This window comes from Sinohyriopsis cumingii, chromosome 5 (genome assembly GCF_028554795.1).
Source record: "Sinohyriopsis cumingii isolate HCF-2022 chromosome 5, ASM2855479v2, whole genome shotgun sequence".
NCBI classification, from domain to species: Eukaryota; Metazoa; Mollusca; class Bivalvia; order Unionida; family Unionidae; genus Sinohyriopsis; species Sinohyriopsis cumingii.
Genome location: NC_142965.1, coordinates 59,771,703 through 59,794,866, shown reverse-complemented (window position 1 = coordinate 59,794,866; position 23,164 = coordinate 59,771,703). Strand labels below are relative to the sequence as shown.

Sequence of the window (23,164 nt, the reverse complement as noted above, 5' to 3'; positions counted from 1 at the left end):
CCACAATACCACCATTTTATAAGCATTATATTATCTGAGGAAAAAGAAACTTTATCCGGAGATAAAACAAAATATTTCAGTTCAAAAGAAAAGCACAGACCACCCTACCGAAAATGAAAAGTTGGATGACTAAGATTACACTATAGCGAACACTACGTGAGAGACACATTGTGGGGATATTAGGGAACTTGTTGGTACAAACAGAAGTGTTGACATTGAAGCCTACAATTTACAAGCTAAATTATTGACATAACAGGCAGGTAAACTTTAAGTTAGTTACCGACACCCAGGAAAGATAATTATCACAGATGGCCAACAAACATGAAACACATTTACTTTACAATTGACAAAATACTTAGTGGACTTGAAAATTACGTAGAATTCAAACAAATGCTCTCCAAAACATCTTAGGATGAATCTCGGTCTACAAAGGAATGCATGTAATAAACACATTAAGATTCAATAAAAAAATAACTAAAAATGTTTAAATTTTTTTAATAATCTGAAATTTTTTCAAAAGTGGGATTTGGCCCAAATATCTTTCACAATATCCCATTTGGCCACACCAGTGGCCTACAGGATACGTGTCAAACATATGATTAAAGATCAGAAATATTATTATATCTGTAATATTCAAAATTCATTGGTGACTAATACAACTGCTTTTAATTTTTTTTAAAAACCACAAAAAAACAATTTTTATAAAATTATATTGTCATGAAGAATGACTGTGTGTGATTTGGAATTTTAACATCATATTGCCTCAATGTCTGCAATGTGGCTGTTTTTAATGATGTCTAGCACTGGGGCATCAGGCCACAGACATGTAGCATGATGTCCCACCTAGTCACATTATCCTGACACCAGACCGACCAGTCCTAATTCTACCATCTTAATGCTGAGCGCCAAGCGAGGCAGCTGCTAGTATTATTTTTTATAAGGTTTTGGTATGATTCAATTGGGGTTCAAACCCACGACTTCTTGCATCCGAGGCAGATTCTGTAAGCACTTAAGCCACCAGAATGGTCCAGTAAACACAAACCAAACAAAAACAAACCTATTTCACAAATCAAAACTCATAGATAACATGTTAACTGTTCTTTCTAACTCAGGAGGTCAATTTAGAAACTTGACCTATTAATAAAAATGTCCATGAAATGCAAAGAATTACAAAACAACTTTATATTAAGAGATATCTCAAACTTTAATGACTCTAACCTCATTCTTAACAAGGTCACATCATCTATATAATTTTTAGATTTAAAACTTAAATTGAGATTTTGAAGTTGTGAAAAATGGGGCACAGTTTTACAAACATGGGACATTCTGTAATCACTAAAACTACATGTCAAATATAATTAAAGAGACTTCTTATTCAAATAATTAAAGAGATTTCCTATTCATGGCCTGAGAAAACAAGCTACAGGTCAAATAATTAAAGAGACTTCCTATTCATGGCCTGATAAAACAAGCTACAGGTCAAATAATTAAAGAGACTTCCTATTCATGGCCTGATAAAACAAGCTACAGGTCAAATAATTAAAGAGACTTCCTATTCATGGCCTGATAAAACAAGCTATAGGTCAAATAATTAAAGAGACTTCCTATTCATGGCCTGATAAAACAAGTGCAAATATAAATATGCTGTAAAATATTTGCATAGTTTTTAGCAAGAAAAAGTTTCTTTTGCAAAACAGTAAAGTTTCAAAATAACATGAGGCTAAATTAATAAAAGTAAACAATATACAATAGTTTCTCAATTCATTGCCTTATTGATATCTTATGGATTCCATTATTTGATAATATGAAGGAAAACTGGGATATATTGACTCGTAAGGTTTAACTGCAGCTACAGTAGAACCAACCCTTATGCCAAAAATAACATTGTCTCTCAAGATTGGTGGTCTCACATGAAAGGTAATACAACAAAAAACAACAAATAAATATGTGCATTATGAATATGGTCTCACAAGACAGGTAGTCTCTCTTAGCAGTGGTCTTACAAGATGGGTTTAAGTGTGTGTGTGTGTGTGCGTATAACCAGTCCTAACAGTTACTCAGTGGTCATCTGTTCACAATTGCCTTCTAATATCCCACATCCCCGCATTGAATTAGATTTCTTTTAATTAGGGTCAGGGGTAACTCAATATTTAAAACACGTCTCTAAAGGCAAAATTTCAGTTCATGGGTTACAATGAATAGCCATATACAGCTTATTTTGATTTTTTATTCATCAAGGCTTCTTACATACAACAACTCTTGATCTCGAGTGTATTTTAGATTTTTATATAATGCTGAGTGCCAAGTGAGGCAGCTGCTAGTACCATTTTTATAATTCTTGGGTATGACGTGTCAGGGTTCAGACCCATGACATCCTGCATCCAAGTCAGATGCTCTAACTATCCAAGCCACCTGATCTTGAGGACTGGCTGATCCTGGTTTTTATTTTTAAAGTCTGCCATCAAAAGAGCCAATCCCCTGTTTAAAGTAGTTATATATTTGTAAGTTGTCAATCAGAAGTGAAATTATTGTTTCATCATGTTGCACAAAACAAATTATACTACAAGTCTGAATTGATTTAATCTATAGGAAAGATTAAAGTGATCAGGACATGGTAATCTGATATGGAACATAAATTTGGGAGAAAACTCTGTCTCTCTCTCTCTCTATATATATATGTGTGTGTGTGTGTGTTTGTGTGTGTGTATGTGTGTGCATTCTATGTTTTTTGATTGATAGTTCACATAAAAAATCTTGATAAAATAATAATATTTTGGCACACAGTATTCGCTTTAAAAAAAATAATTTTAAAAAGGTGAACTTATTTGCAGATGTCACCTGTTTAACAAGTCCTATATATGTGGTGTGTATGTAGCTCCTGAACCCTTTGCATGTGCTAGACATATATGATGGTAACAATTCTCTGACTGCAGACAGAATACACTTGTCCAATATGCATAGTTATAACCATAAAAACATTTGAGCTGACAGCTGTAAAATCCAATAATGTCAAACTCTTACAAAACAAGCACAGGAAGGCAAATATTTGTATAATAGGAGTCGGACTGCCTAAAGCATCAGTCATAATCTCTCTGATATTGGCTTTGCACTCTGTGCTTCTACCAACAATACTCTATAAGGTACACATGAATGGTCCCATCTCAACTGTTATGCACATTGTCAAACATGGAACTGAATCTCCACTATAAGTTGTCAGCATTGCTTAACAATAAATACCATTTTGATTTTGATAAAAGCAATTATACAGAGAACAACAGGAAAGCAATGATCAGTCAAGCAAACAATATACCTCTACAAATTTTATTAACTGGTTGTTCAACTGTAAGAACAGCCAATTAAATAAGTCTGATAGTGTGAATGGCGACTGATCAAGTCTTTAACAATAAATAATATCATAAGAAATGTGTTACTATTAAGTACAATTCTTTGCCAGGGTTACCACATGTAGCATTAACCATCAGTAATAAAAGACAGATGATTGGGTTGAAAATCTGAATCATTAGTAGTAAAGAAGCTTCAAATGGATGAACCAGTTCACATGACTGAGACACAACAAAAGAACAGAATGCAACATTTTATGAGTTACGTTAAACGCACAAGAAAACAAACAATTTTGTCAGTCCAGCCGTTTCAAATTTTCAGAAGTCGACCCTTGTCAGCCATGTGGGATGTAATGAACATATACATTCAATAAAATCTGAAACTCTGTTAAGAGGGTTACTATTTTTGATAAACTGTCGAAAAAGCAGATGAAACTAGGACATCAATAGATCTAAATGATCATGAAGATATTTCTTCCACATTCAGTGCTAGTTCTAAATACTGTTTAACACCTGGTGCTGGAAGCTCAATATTCTAGAGAAATAACATACAGATGAGGCAATGGAGTTTGATTTTTTCCATGATAAACAACAAAGTTTAGAAAAACAGAGTGTAATCAATGATGACATCGCGCGCTTCATTCTCCTGCATTCATTGTCAACATTATCATGCAAGAAATAAATCTGAATAGTTATCTTGATCTCTTTTCTCACCAAATCAAAAACAAAATCTTTAAATCAGTGCTTTTCATCATTTTATAGTTTTAATTTTAAACTGGCACTATAAAGCCAGAACTATGCAAACATACTGCGAAATCATCTGTGTACCTGCCCACACAACAACCCACCTACCGCTCTACCAACATACACACCAACCCACCTATCTTTTTGAACAGGCATTAAGATGTAAAGTACTAAAAACAATATATTTTCCTATTGTATCCAAACAGAGTACTAATGATGAGAAGATACATACCAGAGATCAATGATGCTGTTGTTGTATTATTTTTAAAAAATTATTTTCTAAATTCTGCTTGAGAAGCTATTATTTACTGGGTGAATGTCACTAGCTTTGGGTATGCAGCAGAACATGTAGCTTCTTTGGAAGAATAAAAATTCATTTTAATTATACAATACTTACCTGCTACTATTTATTCCCTCACATCTGTCATAGCCAAGATATAGAATACTATCCTCTTTCAACTTGGACCTGAAGTACAGGACATCAGTGGTGAGGGGGAGGCGGGAATCTTTGCAAGTATTACAGGTAAGTAGCACATATTTAAAGTTAGTCTACCCACCACAACAATTTATCAGTTAGGAGGCAGGCCAGCAGTCTCAACAACTGGTATAAGAATCCACTGTATTTATCCTTATGGTAGTAGTGTTAAATTAAACTGGAAGAAAACTGGGACACTTAAGATTGAGCATCTCCCCCATGGCTTCACTCTGATGCACTGATGAACTAAGGTAGTATGAGACAGATAGCTCTCGTATCATCAACCAAAGATGATGTTGTTATGGGGTTAACACCATATTTCAGCACATTATATGCTATATATGGCAACCAGCATATCTGGTGAAGAAAGAATCAGCAAACAATGAGTGATTCTAATAAGTGAAAGATGGAGCAATAGCCCCAGACTTCATGAACTATAATTCTGCTAATGGTCCCTAACAGTGCTTAAGAGGTAGGAAATGACACTTTCTTCTTCTTTAGAAAAGGTTAAAATGACCAATGGGACCATAGGTAGCTACCATGGTGTGCCAAACACTGGAGATCCTGACTTGGTGGAGCACCTGCTGAATCACTGTGAAAGGTGGGAATGTGTAAACAGAAAGACAGTTCCAATGAAGACTGAAAGCACCCCCTGTAATCTGATCTGAAAATGACATACAAGGGAGGTAACAAACAAGTCCCACAAAGGTCTGCCCCTCATTTGGAGAAGTTACTTTACAATTGATTTGTGTAAAGACCATTCGATGAGGACAGCATGACCTCCTCTGGACTGACTGTTCAATACGATATTGCTCTTGCCTGGTATATAGTGCACTTGGAGAGTGAGCTCTTGCTCTTCACGACTTCAATGAAATGATAATGATACCTACCCACTAAATGAGGGGCACGCATGAGGCAATATCCCTTAAGAAGCAAGTCTTCTGAATGCCTGATGTGAAACTGGTGCATCGGTGTACAGAAAAGAGATGGGTTTAGTGGCATGAATTGAGATTCTGGTCAGAAACCAATGCCGATGTAGCCACCAACTCATGCTTAGTGAAAATCAGTTCCCACAGGAATCGGAGTTGATAGAGTATCCTTGTGTGGTCTTCAGTTTGCAAGCAGGGCCACTATTTACCAACAGTTGGAAAGGGCCTTCAGAAGAGAATCTCAGAGGATGTTATGCATCAACCAGTCATCAAACTATTGGAGAATGGAGTTCCCAAAAGACATTAAGACCCTAGTAAAATCTATACTGTGAAGTGAGGTCAAAAGGATAAGCTCCAAAATGAAATACCTCCTTGTTGAGACAAAACTGGATGCATTTCTGTATGAAGGCAGAATGGATGTTGAGATACACACAATGAAGACTGACTGTCATTGGGCCACATAGTATTCTTCACTAAAGTGGTAGACTCAGTATGGAAGCATTCTTTCCTCATAAAATATGTGCGTAAGATGGAAATCTTGCTAACAAGCCCAAACTTTCCACTGTATTTTAACACCAAGGATCCAGGAATAAAAAGCTGCAAGTCTGGTTGTTTTTTACCCTATGAACTGCATCCTGAGCCAGTTCAAACTGGTAAAAGATGGGAGCCCTGATAGTGAAGGATGTTCCTAGAAACAAAGTCAGTAGTCAGCCTTTAAGATAGAATGGACAACATAACATCCTGGAAAAAGGGCTACATGCACTCTAAAAAGATGCTGGGTAGAGGAAGACACCAAAAAGAGAGGGTGCAACTGCCTAGGGCCAACCCCTTCCCACTAATGGGATGGGGAATGAATCCAACACTTTCTCCTTTCCAATGGCTTCATCTACTAACTTGAGAGAGAGAGAGAGAGGGAGAGGGAGGGAGGGAGAGAGAGAGCTTGTGTGATGCACCTACTTAAAAACTTTGGAGGAAGATTCCAGAGGGCTGTCAGGGTGAGTGAGCTTCTCAGTCTATTTCAACAAACCAGGAGGTACTGCCAGTGACTGGTGTTATTGGCCCTCAAATCCTGTGATGTTACTGAGGCAATAAGGCCTTCAAGGAGCATCTTTGCCTCAAGAAGAGCAGATCTTAAAAAGGTTCTTGCCATGGTCCAGCAAGACCTTTGATGTATGCGAACCAATGTCCCTGCAGAGGTTCAGGAGCTCTGCAAGGCACCATTGACAGTTTGGTTTGGTTTTGTGTGGTTTAATGCCATTTTCCAGCACCTGATAGGTTATACATGGCAACAAAGCAGATTTGGCCGATGAAGAATATGGAAAACTCTGGAAATAACCACTGATTCAAAAGAAGATAATGACAAAATTACTCATATCATACCAAGACTAAACTCATGTGGACAAAGCCTCAGGCCCCTCAGTCACCTAAAAGCCCCATCTGACATAGATAGTGCAAGCCACGATGTCTTTGTAACAGCTGACAGCAGACAGTGAAGTATTGCTGGAAATGATTCCTCCAGAAGGATATGCTATTGAAAAGAAATCAGCAAGCAAGGCAATCAGAATGAGCACATGCTTAAGCTCCTAGGCCTCCAAGGTTTTAACTGAAAGTGGAGCCAAGTTCTCTGACGTTATCCCAACATGTGAAGCTATATCGTTACAGGGTGGGGCTAAGCTGTCAAGTGCACACTATAGCCTAATGCAAAAGAGCAAAAATCAGCCATCAATGTGAAGGGGGCCCAGACTTCATCTGTTGCTTGGTTAATTCATCCCTAGCAAATCTTTTCTGTATGCTCCTGGACCATTGTGGAGAGCAAGAGCAACATGAGGTCTGAAGAATCTTTGTGTGAAGAGGACAGTGTGGAACAAGGGGTTTCCATTCTGAAGCCTCTCATGACCAGTTGATGGGAATGACAATTTTAGTGGATCTTCTAGGTGAATGATAACGTTTCTTACACCTCCTGATTTACAGGGAGTGACAGCATACTTCCTTTATAATTGCCCAGGCAAGAAGGGGCAAACCAGATCAACAGCCTGTAATATCTGTCCTACTTTGAAGCCAAAAGAAGGCACCATGTGTGATGAAGACTTGAAGACTAGGAAGGGGGTCCCCACATCTTGTTGAGATTAATTTGGAAATACAGGCAAAGAAAAACAGGTAAGGAAAAACAAAGATCTGACCTACCTCCACAGTTTGGCAAGTACAAGCCACCTCCCTAACCCCATCAAGATTAACCAGTAGCAAAGACATGATCTCTGTCCCCAGACTGATAACACAAACTAATCAGTCACCAGACAATGACTGGTCCAGATCTGATGGATAAGCATCTATCAGAATTTTATTAGAATAAAATCACTGCCTATCCTTCCCAGGAAGGCATGATTCACTGGCTACATTCAACTGGATTCCCACCTACTGAAGGGGACTACTAATCCCTAACATGAGGCAAGACTCGCTCTCAGTTGTTTGTCAACCCCAAGATGGGCCATGGATCAATACCTACTTGGCACTTTGTAGACTTGCCAGCCCTAACAAGACCATCTTAGTAAATAAATTATTTCCTGTAAGTTGGACCAGATTTAAGTAAGGTGTACCAAAATATCATGTGCTGACACTGTCAAGCTGGAAAACGTGCATTTAAGTGTGATTCAAGACTGAAGCAGCAATTGTAGGCATTGTGTTTAAATCAATATTTTGTAAAGTACACTTGGATCTTAATTAATTTCAGTACAGCTTCACAAGCTGCAATTCCAAATGATACAGAGCTCAAGGTCTTCTTGATGTCTCTTAACTCTGAAGTGATCCAACAAATAAAATTAACTTGGGTTGTGGTGACCTTTGCCACTCAAATCAACACGTCAATTAAACACAATACCATTCCTTTCTTTTTGCCAGTGAATCTGAATATTCCCAATTCTTCTTCTGTACTATTTATTTGGGTTCTACCACAATCATATTTCCATAATTTGTGTTTTTATTCCCTAAGTATATATTTTAAGGGTCATTTTCCCTACAACTTATGGCAAAATCATAAGGGTTGGCAACATTATTGCAAGCATCAGGATCCATGAACTTTAGGTTATCTCTGAAACATGGAGGATGCATAATGGTCCTGCCCCAGGGGCGCAATTCTTCCCCAAATAGAGAAGAAGAAAAAATCAAGACCCCTCCTGGGAATTTTGGGGATTATCCAATGAAGTTCAGGATAAAGGGTCTTTTTCTTTGTCCCCATGTAAAGAATCAAAGACAACAGTCCACATATATACACCCAATATACACCAAACTGGTGGGATTAGTGTCAAACAGGGTCATTTGTGCCCACACATGCCCACCCCTTACAACACCATGGTCGGAAAGAGAAAATTTGATGCAAAAAACAAAAAAAACTGAACCAAAAGGGGGCAAATGATACTTTAGTAAAACATTGGGAGCAATGAAGGTGAATACAATTTGTTGCACCACTACATGCAAAGTAAGGTACAAAAATAAATAAAATCTACAACACAGGTAACATTTAAATACAGCAAGGAAAGAGGAGACCAACACTTAACGGATACAAAGAAGTAGGTGGAAAGCCTAAAATAAGTTTTAAAATGGGACAATAAAGGCAAATTCTATGAGTGATATAACACAATTAATGTGTACATTGTCCAAGGAAAAAAGATAGCATTTCATACATTGGCTATAAGGAAAAGAGTCGGACTGTCTTGTCCAATTCTAGCCATCCAGTACTAAATCAAGTAAAAAGTACACAAGTTTTTCTTCTTAACTTCTTAACTTTTCTTCACTTTTTATGCAAGAAACTGCAGACTCCTGTGGATATACTAATCTCAACTTCTAGCTCTGCCAGTCAAAATATATGACATGACACAGTTGTATAGTTTCAATCATTATCTAGTTTCATGATGAATTTTTGAATTGTATGTATGTATGTATGTATGTATGAATGTATGCATGCATGTAGACCGCTCCGGTGGCCTAGTGGTTAGAGTGTCAACCTCGGATGCAGGAGTTCGATCCCCACCCAATTCATACTAAAGTCTTACAAAAATGGTACTAACAGCTGCCTCTCTTGGCGCTCAGCATTAAGAGGTTAGTGTTAGGACTGGTCGGCCTAGTGTCAGGATAATGTAACTGGGTGGGACATCATGCTACATGCCTGCAGCATGATGCCCCAGTGCTAGACATCACAATAAACTGTCACACTGCAGACATCATAGCGATATGACTGAATTTTTTTAAAAGCTACGTTAAAAATCCAAAGCACACACACATGCATGTATGTATCTATGCATGCATGTGACTTAAGAACTGTTGGAAACTTCAAGATGTCCCCAAATGTCTGACAGCATATAAAAACTTTCCAGATTTCTGTCTGTCTCACACACACACACGCGTGCACACACACACACTATAATATAAGCACAATGTCACTGGCTTTAGGGGAGAAAAGATTTAGGAGGTATAGCTTAAATAGATTATTTGCAAAATACCAAAATATTACTATTTTAGCAATAGCCATGACCAAGTAGGCTGGAAAAAGATTACAAAAGCACATTTTATACCATGTGATATGTAGATCTGTACTATGTACCCATGTAGGAAGGTCACAGGTGATAAAGGTCAGAGGAAATACATCAGCTGCCATGCATGCAGGGAATAATGAATCACTTCCCACTCTAGGTCCAGCATTTAAAACATGTAATCACAAAACACTCTCATCAACATTTTATTCATCACACATATTGTGAAAGAAAAATGGGATAACAACAGGAGGTCCATGTATGCACTTGGACTTATAACTAACATTTTTTATAGAATAACCATGAATTTTAGCAGTAAATTTGCAACACTTTGGTGTCAGGTGATAAGATGCAGGGAGAAGAAGCCTCGGAATTCATTTACATAAATTAAATAATTTTATGTTCAAATTATATCCGTGAAAACAAGAAAATGAGGTCATCAAATAAAAGTGGCCCACCACAATACCCGAAAGTGACCTAAATGCAATACATAACCAAGGTGTGATGGCTGGACATGGGTAACCGATGCGCCCTACCAATGTCTTGTGGCATATAAAAAATACTTTTATCTAGAATTTAATTATTAGATACATCTGGCTGCCAGTCAATTACTCTTGCTTGAGACATGTACATAATAGTATACATGGGCAAGTTACAACAAGATTATCATGTCAGAAACTTGCCGCTCCTTTGTTAGAGAGCAAGAAAACTCTAATACAATTGTATGAACATGAAAAAGCACATATAATAATGAGGATGATATCACAATTTTTCCTGGGAACAAAAGATTCCAGATTCTAGATATAGGTTGACTGATAGTTCTTAATTTTTTTCCCCATTCCAAAAATCTTTTACTCACAAGAGTATTTTTTGTTGTTGTCTTGCTCTTGCAACAAAAATCTAATAGATTTTATTCACCGATTGTTGATATCCTTAAATTGTGGGGTGATTACACTGTCAAGTTAAAAACTATTCTTAAAAAGTTTCCCATTGAGAATCATTCCACCCCCACCTTCATATCCCTTTATCTAACTAAGCTACTGACATTATGCAATATTAAAGGCAAATTCCAATAACCAATTATATTATTTCAATATTTTATCAAGTTTAAATGCAGACTAAGTAAGCTTTGCTTCAACAAATTTCTTAGAGAACTGTCATTTTGATATTTAACCAAAAAGCAAAATCATTATGCAGATTTTAAAAAATCAGATCAATCAGTCACACCTACAGGAATCAAATCTGTCTATAGATTCACAACCATCGTCATCTGTTTTGAATCGAGAGATTTGTACAATTCATACTCCTGTGGCCCTTGTTTGATGCAGATTGCTGGAAAGAAGTCTCATACTGTTCTAGGAGTTTGATTAAAGTTTTCTTTTTGAATCTTGCAGCTTCTCGTATAGTATCCCTGATAAAGGCACGCTTGGTATCATGGTCTCCCTTAACAGTATTAAGCAGTGAAAACAGCTTTTCATAATCTGGAAGGAAAAGAATGAGACAAGAAGCATTTATCAAAATGTAATTACAAATAGTTGGGAGCTAATGTTGACTAGATGTTTGTTTGTTTGTAAAACTGATATGCACCCGCTGCAGACTAAGTAGCCCTAGTACCAAGAATGATAAAATGTAGACAAATTTTGAAAATACTGCTACAGGCAGGCAAGTATAAGATCATCTAAAGATACATAATACCAACACACATACCAAATAAAATTTGCTTAACCTAGGCAGTACTTTTTATAATTGTGCTAACAAGGTTTTAGTAAATAACAATCTAATTGTGCTAATAAGGTTGAAGTTTAGACAAAAAAAAGTGCAAAATAAGGTTGAAGTTTAGACAAAAAAAATTGCAAAATGTTCACTTTTGTTTAAAAGAACCTTGAAAATTGTACATTTTCTGAAAATCTGAACAGGCTACATACATACAAAAAAAATGTACCTGCTACCTCGCAAGAATACATTTAAAATTTATACAAATGATGCCAACAAAAAATTTTAGGAAAAGAAAGGACTAGTCAAAACTTCAACAAAAGTAACTTGAAGGGACTGATATTCTGTGTTCTACTGAAGTGGTTCCCAGCCTTTTTTGATTGTGAAGTTAAAAAAAAGTTTCCCTGAACCTCATGACCCCATTTATAATTTTTTTAATAAGTTTTGCTACCCCCGCCCCTCGCAATTTTTTTCCCTCCTAAATTTGAGTCTGTTGTCTGTTTGTCATTAGTTTAAAAAGGACACTGGGTAACAGAATATCAAAAAAGCAACAGCTCATGTACCATCTGTACTTGCTTATAAGTCGAGTCAAACTGCCAACAACAAATATCATGATCTGCCATTGCATAATGTGCCTTCAGATCAAGATCAATATTGATTGTCCAACTGATTACTCGTAACAAACTGCACAGACCCAGATTTGCCAGTGCATTATGCACTGGCAGATCTGGGTCTGTAATATGAGTTGGATTTGTCCTGTAAGCAAGTATATATGTTAAGTTCAGTTACTACTCATTTGCAGTATTCCTGTGAAAATCAAATTTTAAAAAGTTAATCTTTGAAACCAGCTTTTTGTTCTTTGGAGTTCATTTTTTGCAAAAAAATTCATGGTACTTCCTTACTGATAATGATTATATAATTGTATACTAAGTGGTCTACAGTCTTGACACATTTAAAGATCTGTTCATCATATGAGAGAGAGAGAGAGAGAGAGAGAGAGAGAGAGAGAAAGAGAGAGGGAGAGAGAACAAGAATAAAAATGAAATGGGCCTAACTATGGAAATTCAGATCTAAAAAACATAAGGGCTGACATATTTCCTAAATGGGAAAAGTAGGACCAACCAGACATAAAAAGTCTTGCTGTAAAAACTCCATGTCAACATGACTTTCCATCTGGAAAATAAGATTTTCAAGACAGCCACAACAGTATTCATATAGGATATCTGAGTGCCACATTTTCATTAGGACCAACCAGATATTATAAAAAGTCTTGAAGTGAAAACCTAATGTGAATATCACTTTCCATTCAGGCATAATAGCTATAATAATATTTTCTAGATGATAATTGTAGTGGCTATATTAATTTAGATGTCCAGTCAGCATGGTTTTTATTTTTGACCTACATGACCATGGGATGAATGTGTAAAGTCACATGGCAATCTCTGATGTGGTTTAGGAGGAGTAATAATAAAAATCTAGTTTTAACTGATTGATTGATGAAGGACAACAGGACATCCCAAAATTTCTCCTTTTCGTTTAAGTCAATTAAGGTAAAAGCTGAAAAATTGCTGTAAAAGCCAGAAAATCTACTTAGGTTCTCTCTCTCTCTATATATATATACATACACACACACACATATATACACAAATTTACCTACCCAGTTTCATTTGCTTAATGAGCTACCATTTTTTTAAAATGTCCAACCACATAAATGTTGATTATGTATTGGTGACCAAAATGTCAATGACCAGGAAATTTTAAAAAAATTAAAATAAGAGTACCATGAACTACACCTTCATGCAGATAAGCAAAATGTCTGCAGAAACCACTTTTTCCCCCAGGGACCCTTGCCCATGAAATTGACTCCAAAATCAGGTCCAGGTCTGTGATAAAATACTAATGTTACTTTGCAGAAACCATTTTTCTTCCTACAAACAGCAACCTTGACCTTAAGACATTTGGACATGGTTCTTTCTTACCCATAAGCAAACCTCCTACAATGTAACTGCAGACAGTGAAGAGTGAGTTATTGTGCAGAAAGCAAATTTTTAGTAAATTATGTTTCTCCGAGAATACTTACCCGATCACATTAACGTTAGGGATATAAGCATGCTACCTCTCGAATCCAGCCCTACTAAAAGATGAAAATTCGTCTTTTCTGTCTATCTCATATAGACCAAAGGACAATAACTCTTGCCCCTTACCTCCCCTTGCCACCGCCAGGTGTCACTAGTTTTTTAAGCTGAGTGATATATATTATACAAGGATGCTCGCATAGCGGGGTGGTTGGGAGGGTTTTTAAGTAATGTGATCGGGTAAGTATTCTCGGAGAAACATAATTAACTAAAAATTTGCTTTCTCCTTCAAATACGTTCCCCGATCACATTAACGTTAGGAGAATAGGTAATAGGAGGAGGGAATCTGAGCATCCTACCTCCACCCCAGGTACCTTCTAGGGAATGATGGCTGGATTCCCCATTTGAACGATAACCCGTTCTCCTAATTTCATCAGCAACACAGCCTAGGGTCACGTGATATGTGACCCCTATATACGGTTAAGAAGATAGTTATTGAAATCTTCTTACCTACGAAATTTCACTGGCGAATCCAGCGAAGCTGATAGGCTGTACTGATTGTTTTAAATGGGTCTGGTGGTCATTTGGGCTGCCGACACCAGACCTACCAGATTCAAGGTTTGCCTCTGCGAAGCCAAATCTCTGAGATAAAAACTGGAGAAGGTTGATTCTGCATGCCAGCCAACAGCTTCTATTATATCTCGGATCGAAACATTGCGTTCAAATGCAAGGTTCGCCGAGATTGCTCTAATCTCATCAGCTGTAATCTTCATGAGGCGACTCTGATCTTGTGAGACCTCAGAGTACGCTGAGCGTATAACCCACTTCAGCCATGAAGCAAGGGCTTGAGGGGTGATATCCCGTTTACCAGCTTTGACCAGAAGAAAGAGGCGCTAATGTGTGTCCCAACATGCCTCTGTGCGTTTTAAATAGTGCTTGAGTGCACGAACAGGATCTTGCATGGCTGTTGCTCTTGACTTATCTATGGAAGAGAGCGAGCGAATGACGATTCTTTGATTGCCAATGGATGGTAACCTATTTTTGGCTACAAAGCCTGGTTGCGTCAGGAGGACCACCGAACCATCTGATCTGAACTGAAGAAAGTTAGGGTCACTGGAAAGGTCATGTAACTCGCTCACCCTGTATGCTGAAGCTAAGGCTATCAAGAAACATGTTTTGTATGATAGTAGCTTTAACGAAGTGTGGGCTAAAGGTTCAAATTTGTCTGAATTGAGCCATGTTAAAACCCAGGACAGATTCCATTTTGGAAACAGGGTGAGGGATTTTGGTCGATTGAAATCAAAATTGGCTAAAAGATCTGATAGATCTTTGTTATGCCCAATATCACATCTACCATGATGGCGGAATGTGTCTGATATCATGGAGCGGTAGCCTTTGACAGTAATTGGGGCCAACTGTTTCTCCTTGAAAAGCCAGAGAAAAGAGTCGGCCAGTTGAGGGATTGAGACACTCAAAGGGGCGATGTTATTGATATGGCACCAGTCCCTGAAAACACGCCACTTTCCCTCGTAAGCCTTCAGAGTGGAGGGCCTTCTTGCTCTTGAGATTCTCTCCACAATCGAAGGTTTAAATTGTTTGTCTCGCAAGGCTTTCCGGACAAGAGCCAAGCGTAAAGAAGAAGACAGTCCGGGCAGGGGTGGAACACCAGTGACCGCGGTTGTTTGAGAAGATTTGGGCTGGTTGGAATCTTCCTGGGTAGATCTATCGCTAGATCGGTGACCCAGGACTTGTTCCATCTGAGATAGGCAATCAGAATCATCCGACAGTTCTGACCCCTTAACCTCTGGATTATTTTCGGTACCAAAACCATGGGAGGGTAGGCGAATGCCCACAAGCCCTCCCAGCTGATCGACAGAGCGTCCACGGCCCAAGCCTCTGGGTCTGGAACAGGAGATACGAAGGTGGGCAACTTGCGATTCCACCTTGTCACAAAAAGATCGATCATCGGACACCCCCAAAGTATGCAAATCCGAAGAAAGACTGATTGATGGAGTGACCATTCCGTGTGAATGACTTGACCTTTCCTGGATAGAGTGTCGGCCAAGACATTGAGTCTGCCGGGAATGTGTCTGATTTGTACGTTGATGTGGAGGTTGTCATACCAACGTAGAAACTGCCAGATCAGAATGCACAGGTCTGGTGATTTGGTGCCCCCTTGTCTGAGGAGGCAAGTCACCACCACAGAGTTGTTTGACATATGAGGACGGTTTTTCCTGAGAGTTGATCTTTCCAGAAATGAAAGGCATTGATGACAGCCCTCATTTCTAAAAGGTTGATGTGGAGAGGCCTCTCCCCTGGCTCACACGTGCCGCTGACTGTAGCAAAGTCCGGCAACAGGTGGGCACCCCAACCGTAGGTACTGGCATCGGTACATACCGTTATCTCCGCTTGGGGCATATCCAGAGGAATCCCCATGGACAGCCAACCTGGGTTGTGCCACTGACGCAGGAATGATCGTATCTCAGATGTGATCATTACTGTTTGATTGAGGGGACTTGAAAAGGGGCGCCATTGTGCCAGCAACATCATTTGTAAGGGACGCATAAAAAGATGGCCAAGCGCGATCAAGTCTGCCGCCACATTGAATAATCTGAAGAGTTGCAAGAATTCTCTCGCTGAAATCCATGTCCTGTTGGAAACGGACTCGGCGAATTCGAAGATGCGGATTACGTGAGCGCGAGGAAGCCATACCAGATTCAGATCGGTGAGAAACTCCATACCCAGATGGACAAAACGCTGGGATGGATGGAGATCAGACTTTTCCCAGTTCACGAGAAAACCTAGATGATCTAAAAGTGCTAAAAGATCGTTTCTGCCTTTGAGCAGAATAGAACTTACCATATGTTTCCGGAGGATGTCGTCCAAGTACACTGCTGTCCCTGTAGATGAAGCTGAGCGGAACAGGGTGACGACGCAAAAGCCCAAGGGCTGACGTTGAGGCCAAAGGGTAGGACCTGGAACTGATAAACTGCGTCGTGGTAAGCAAATCAGAGAAATTTCCGTGACGCTGTGTGGATAGGGACGTGAAAATATGCGTCGGTCATATTGAGACTGACGGCATACTCGTCCCGCCAGATGGAAAGATGGATTGATCTCACAGTTTCCATCTTGAATTTCGGTGGTAAAATGTACTGGTTGAGGCGACTCAGGTCGATGATCGGCCTCAACTTGCCGTTTGCCTTCTGGATAAGAAACAGCCTGGAATAAAACCCTGGCGATTGCGTTTTTTTTCACAATCTCCACCGCCCGTTTTTCTATGAGCGACCGTATCTCCTGTTGTAGAAAGGTATCCTTCTCCCGATCGGATGGTACGTCCGTGAGGAGGGGAGAGGAGGACAGGGGAGGGGGTTGGATAAATGAAATCCGAAGCCCCTTCGAAATGATCACCCAATCGTTCTGAGGAAAAAATGGTGGTCCAGTGGTCCTGAAATTGCAGGAGGCGGCCGCCCACAGGTAGGCTGTCCGCGGGTGGTGGGGAGGGTATGTCAACTTTAGAGTTAGGAGGCTTGAAGACGGAGAAACTTTGTTTCTTACCGCCTCTGTATGGTTACCTCCTAGCTTGATTAGACTGTTGTCTCCTGGCATTGGGTTGGGATCTATACTGCACATTTGATTGTAAGGATCCCTTGTCCCTGGTCCACCAATCATCCCTCCACTGTGGCAGGGGCTGATTTTTTCTAAATGTCTGCGAGGGTTGGGCGGTGAGTTGAGCTGCCTGCTTCTGAACTTCTTAAATTTTTCCTCCAAAGAATAAAGGCAACCCAAACGGAGCCATCCGTAAAGCCAGAGTATGATGGGTCTTGAGCGACGTGGACCGCAGACATGCGTCACGTCGTATCAGGTCTAAGTTGGCAGAAGCAGTCAATGCATCAGTCATGGAATGGTGAGCTGCCCTGTTAATAACTCTAGCAATCCGGGCCGTCGCTTCCCAAGCTTGGTCATTGTCGAATTTTTCTGTGAGTCAGAAAATGGCTAATGAAGCCAAGTCTAACATTGAAGACGTAGCAACTACGTTCTGGACTAGCTTTGACGTGGCATGGAACACATTTTTGTCCACTTTGTAAAACAGTGGAGCAGACATGTGAACTGCTGCCATATTTTTGTCCAGGGCCGAAGATCCATACTGAAGGCGTCTGAATGAGTTTTGTACCAGCGACACGAGAACGTCACTGGTACTTGGCTTTCTGAAAAGAACGCCTTAGCATTCCACGGATCACCTATTCATCCTGATAGACGATCACTGATCTCCTTAATTTTTGCCGACTGGGGAAGGAGCCGGAAGGACGGCGTCTCTTCCTCCCCGTCAAGATCTACAGACGCCTTAACTTTGTAGTCTTGAGTGGCGGTAGGAGGTGGAGGGCATTCTGAAGTTGCCAACACCCTATAAATTTCTTCCACTGCTGCCTTGAAGCCAAACTCAGTCCATTCCATGGTTGGATCTGTGTACGGCTGATTTGCAGGAGTTTCGTCATCCTCACTGGGTGCGGAGTCGTGTTCTGGAATAGCTTGCATTTCTGGATAGAGCATACCATGTGGCATAGATGACGCGATTCCGTCATCCTTGACACTGTCACTAACTCTCCCTTGTGGATAAGCCATGAACATATGGCCGGCCGGCCCTGCCGGCTGGTTTGTCTGGCTTGTGGTTGGCCTGAATGTTGGCAATGGTCCTGCTATCACCAGTACTGGCTGCTCCAATGGCCTGGCTGGACGGACAGATTTCTCACTAAAATCTCCGCCATAGTATTGGTATGTTGCCGGCGGTACAGCTTGACGGACGGATTTATGACTAAGATCCCCGTAAATCATATTTGGTCGGACCATTTTAGCAATAGGGTCCCCATGCTGGGACAGCTGGACCGCCGGTGATGTAGAGGTTGTATAATGAAATGGATCCAATGGATCCGGTAAAAACCCCATGCGTCCTGACTTACAGGCCCGAAGGCCATGCTCGGACATGCGGGGAGACTTACACCCACTGGGCAGCCTAAAATTGGGGGAACATTCCCCCAAAGAGTCAGAAAAAGCTGTGGAAGCGAGCGAGGCAAATAAGGGTAATATCTGGCCTGATGTCAATAGCTGCGTCGTCATTTCCTGGACCAAACAACGCATCTGTTCAAAGGTGGACTGTTGTACCCTGTCAACATTATTTTCCTCCATTGCCGCTGATGTTACTGTGGCTGATGGTTGCAAACGACAATTTTTAGGTGTAGGGGGGACCCCAACCTCCCCCACAAGACTCGCAATGGAGGCTGTCTTCGGATGTATATTGAGGACATCAATGCTATCTTTCATCGACTTATTCCGTCTATCCCTCCCTCTTACTGCCTTCTGGACTAGATCAGCCCACATTTGCTCTGTCCAAGTATTACACACGCTGCATGGTATAGATGATGTACACTTGGTACATACAATACAAGAGTGATGGTTGTCTTCTTTTGCTTTGAACTTTTTGCATTTCATGCATTTGGTTGACATTTCTACTGTAAAAGAATGATTGTCCATCGCAATAAATCCAAATTTAACTTCGGATGGTCCAATTTAACGCTAAGATGGCTTGGATTGTTTGGAGGTATAAAGTATGTGTTATCAGTACAAGCGAAGCTTAAAAACTAGTGACACATGGCGGTGGCAAGCGGAGGTAAGGGGCAAGAGTTATTGCCCTTTGGTCTATATGAGATAGACAGAAAAGATGAATTTTCATCTTTTAGTAGGGCTGGATTCGACAGGTAGCAGGCTTATATCCCTAACGTTAATGTGATCAGGGAACTATTTGAAGGAGAAACCATTTTTCTTCTTTCAGGCACAATGATTCTTTTTGACTCAAAAATCAATTGAGTTCATCATTACCCCATGTGCCAACTATCCACATAGTTTTGTAACACTAGCTGGTGGACAACTCAAGTTGCTGTGCTATAACAAAATTGGTCACAGACATCATAGAACAAGATCTGCATGACAGCAGGCATACAAAAAATAGAAAAATTGCTACTCTGGCAAGAAAATCTATTCCAACATACAAACATGCCAACCATAGTCCCAGAGCAAAAGGTTAAAACTTACTTAAACCAGCAGAATGGTACCCCTAGTTCCATTATGGAGATGAGCTCAGTCAAAGTGAACACATGTGAATAAAATGAAAGGTCAATATGCATAACTTCTGATGACCATTATATGTACCAATATTCAGAGGAATCCAATAAAAACGGTATGAACTGATGCATTCACAAAATTCTTTCATATGCCAGCATAAATAGTCAAGATTCATATCAGAAGCCATGTATGTAAAGAGTTATCAGAAATTCAAAATTCCCACTGCCACTGCCGAAGGCAAATTAATACTGACAAGAAAAGCAAATACCCATATACAGATCACCCATGGTAAATAATAAATCAAATACTACCTATAACATGCCTTAGCTGAGTAAGTGAGAATTTCAACAGGCAATGAAACAAAAGGAAATTCACATGCCGAAGGGAAAGTCAACTTTTAAATGAATTTCCAAGGCCTGGTTATGGATACAGACATAATACCAGTAGACTTACTTCCTGGTTATGAATACAGACATAATACCAGTAGACTTACTTCCTGGTTATGAATACAGACATAATACCAGTAGACTTACTTCCTGGTTATGAATACAGACATAAATGCCAGTAGACTTACTTCGTCCAGGTTTCTTTAGCTCCTTGAACACTGCATTTCGCAATTTGTAATTAAGTGACCAGTTAATAGCATCTTTTTTTGTGTTGTGCTTTGCATGAAAATTTGTATCGCTATTGCACGGAATGTTTTCATCATCTAAGTTTGAGTCGGGGCTTACACGCCCATTTGGCCTGTCTGGTCCATTTTCTGAAGAGTCTTGAATCTCGTCTATGTGATTGAAATTACTGAATTTTTCCTCTTCAGTGTCCATGGAATCAACCTCTGAGCCCTCTGTTGATGGTTCACTAACAACTGACAAAGAATCTTCTGCATCTACAAAAAAAAATATATTTGTATACAGAAAATATTTGTCATTCAAATGAAAGGCAAATTTTCTGGGAATTTTTTAAACGATTATTTGCATTAATTTCATAAACAATTCAATTACTGAAAATAATTAACTGTTGAATTATTTATCAGTAATATGATGACTGGGGGTCTGGTTTATGTATATCATTTGCATCAATGGCAAAACATTTTGTATGGCATCATACTGTGTGTACTTTGAGGTTTTATCAATTGTGACATAAACTTCATTCATAGTTTTCATTTGTTGTCAGTATTTCTTTTGGAAAAAATACAACTAATGTGAATTAATTTCCTTTTCATGTTCACAAATTTTGTGATTTAGCAAAATAAAAATGTTTCCCTTTTTATATTTCTCTGAAAATATGTATGAAATTATACTGTTATAACACAACTCTGGCTACCTCTTTGAAAGATGAGAAAATGTGTATTTCCTGTCTTCATGTGACATATATGTTTAATATAACATTGACTGGAAGTAAAACTTCCAAGAGACCATAATAATAACGTCCTGATGTAACTGCTAGGTGGCTATATCAAGTTAAAAATGCCTGGACTCCCATTTAAACAGAGATGCTGATACCATTCAGTATGTAATTGGCACATCCAATCAAATTCTCTATCTCTCCAATAAAATTGCTACAGCTTTTTATCAAATTAGACGATTTCTATTATCTAATAAAGAATACAGTTTATGTTGTGGTCTGATTGGTTAAGGTGTACAGACACTTAGCTAGTAGCCAATGCTTGGTTTGTTAGTGCTTTGAAACCAGAATGTCCAGTTTTCTCTTTTCGTTATTATTCCCATCTTTTTTATTCCATGTAGTTCTGGAGTAGTTGGATGAAGTGCTGATGATGTAGAGATGAATCTGGCTCTGTCATTTTCGGATTGGTCAGATTGGTATCCTGCAGAGGGTCACTTTCACTTCCAATTAAAGAAAGTGATGACAGATGCATACCCTCCCATCTGCTGGTGTGGTCTAGTCACCCCTGATCCCTGACCAGTTTCATTACTTTTTTAACTCAGCGGGAATTGACGTGATTGATTCATTTGTTCAACTTATCACTTTTTCTTGTCAGTGAGAAGTTTATATATCCTTTGTCGATGGTGTGGCTGGTATTGCTAGATGTTAGGTCATGTGACAATTGTATGGATGAGACCTACTATTGCAGCATCCAGGTTTCGAATGATACCATTTGTCTTGCAGCCAGAATTTGGCTAAAATGGTGGACAAAACGTAATTATAGAAAATTATTTTTTAAACTGAGATATAAACAAAGAAAAGACTAGAAAACTTTTCATTTTTATTTAGATTACAAATGCTTAACTTTGTATAATATAGACAAACAAAGTTTCTTTAATGCTAAGCGTAAGACTGCAGAAGATATTTATCCATAGTGTCTGGAATATCACACATAGATGTAATTGGATTGGATCACAAACACACTCTTAGACCCATTGATATCTATTCTGATGTGCTGTGGTTGTGATGCAAAATGACCATGTCATAGTTTAATTTAACTTAAAAAAATTTCCTCCCATGAGAACTTAGATGTTTTGGCCCTATAATCAATGACATGGACCTTTTGCATCCCAAGTGCTACACATCCAAATGAATATTGATGGGTCTAAGAGTGTCATATCAACAACGTAATACAATCTTCAAAAGAAGGAATATATCAAGAAACATGATAATATATAACACAGTTCAATTTATACCCTCTACTGGACCAAAAATTAGAGTTATTGGAGAAGTTGATAAAACTGTTGATCCAATCCAATTACAGCCAACTGTGTGTGATATTCCAAACACAATAAAATCAACCAGATCAATTCCATCTGACGAGTTACAACAGTAATAAAACATGCCAGAGACCAGGGGTAACTAAACGACCCCAGCAGATGGGAGGGTACGCCTCCACATCTTATCAGGAATCACTTTTTTTTGGCTATCTGTATATCAGATATTCTCTGGTATATACTTTAATGATATATTAAAGATGTTCACATTTTCAGGGAGGTGTACGTACGGGGAGAGCGGCCTCATTGTTATGATTGGTATGTATGCTCTTAGAATATAATTTAGGATAAAACATTCCTTGCAGCTTTGAATACATTACCCAATCAAACAAATAACAGAAGAATAGAGAAGGAAGTGCATGAGCATCTACTACAGTAAAAACTGCTATGAGCGACCACCTATCATTTCCGACCACATATGACATAAACACTCTGTTATGAGCGACCACCTGCTGAATGTGACCAGTGACCATGATGTCTTGGCAAAATATGCATTTCGACCTCATCGCAAAAACGAGGATAAACATCAC

The 23,164-nt window shown here is 39.1% G+C and overlaps 1 protein-coding gene across 2 annotated transcripts in view; it reads right to left on the bottom strand.

The window, feature by feature from the left end:
* Nucleotides 1-479: 479 nt before the first annotated feature.
* Nucleotides 480-23,164, bottom strand: part of LOC149799256 (integrator complex subunit 6-A-like) — a 96,035-nt gene continuing 73,350 nt past the window's right edge. For both annotated transcript variants that reach the window (XM_089958554.1, XM_089958555.1), the window contains 2 exons: nucleotides 20,489-20,800; nucleotides 480-11,493 (listed from right to left, as the gene is read on the bottom strand). In XM_089958554.1, the coding sequence (XP_089814680.1) occupies nucleotides 11,279-11,493; nucleotides 20,489-20,800 (527 nt within the window). In that variant the 3' untranslated portion in view covers nucleotides 480-11,278. The remainder of the gene's footprint in view (nucleotides 11,494-20,488; nucleotides 20,801-23,164) is intronic.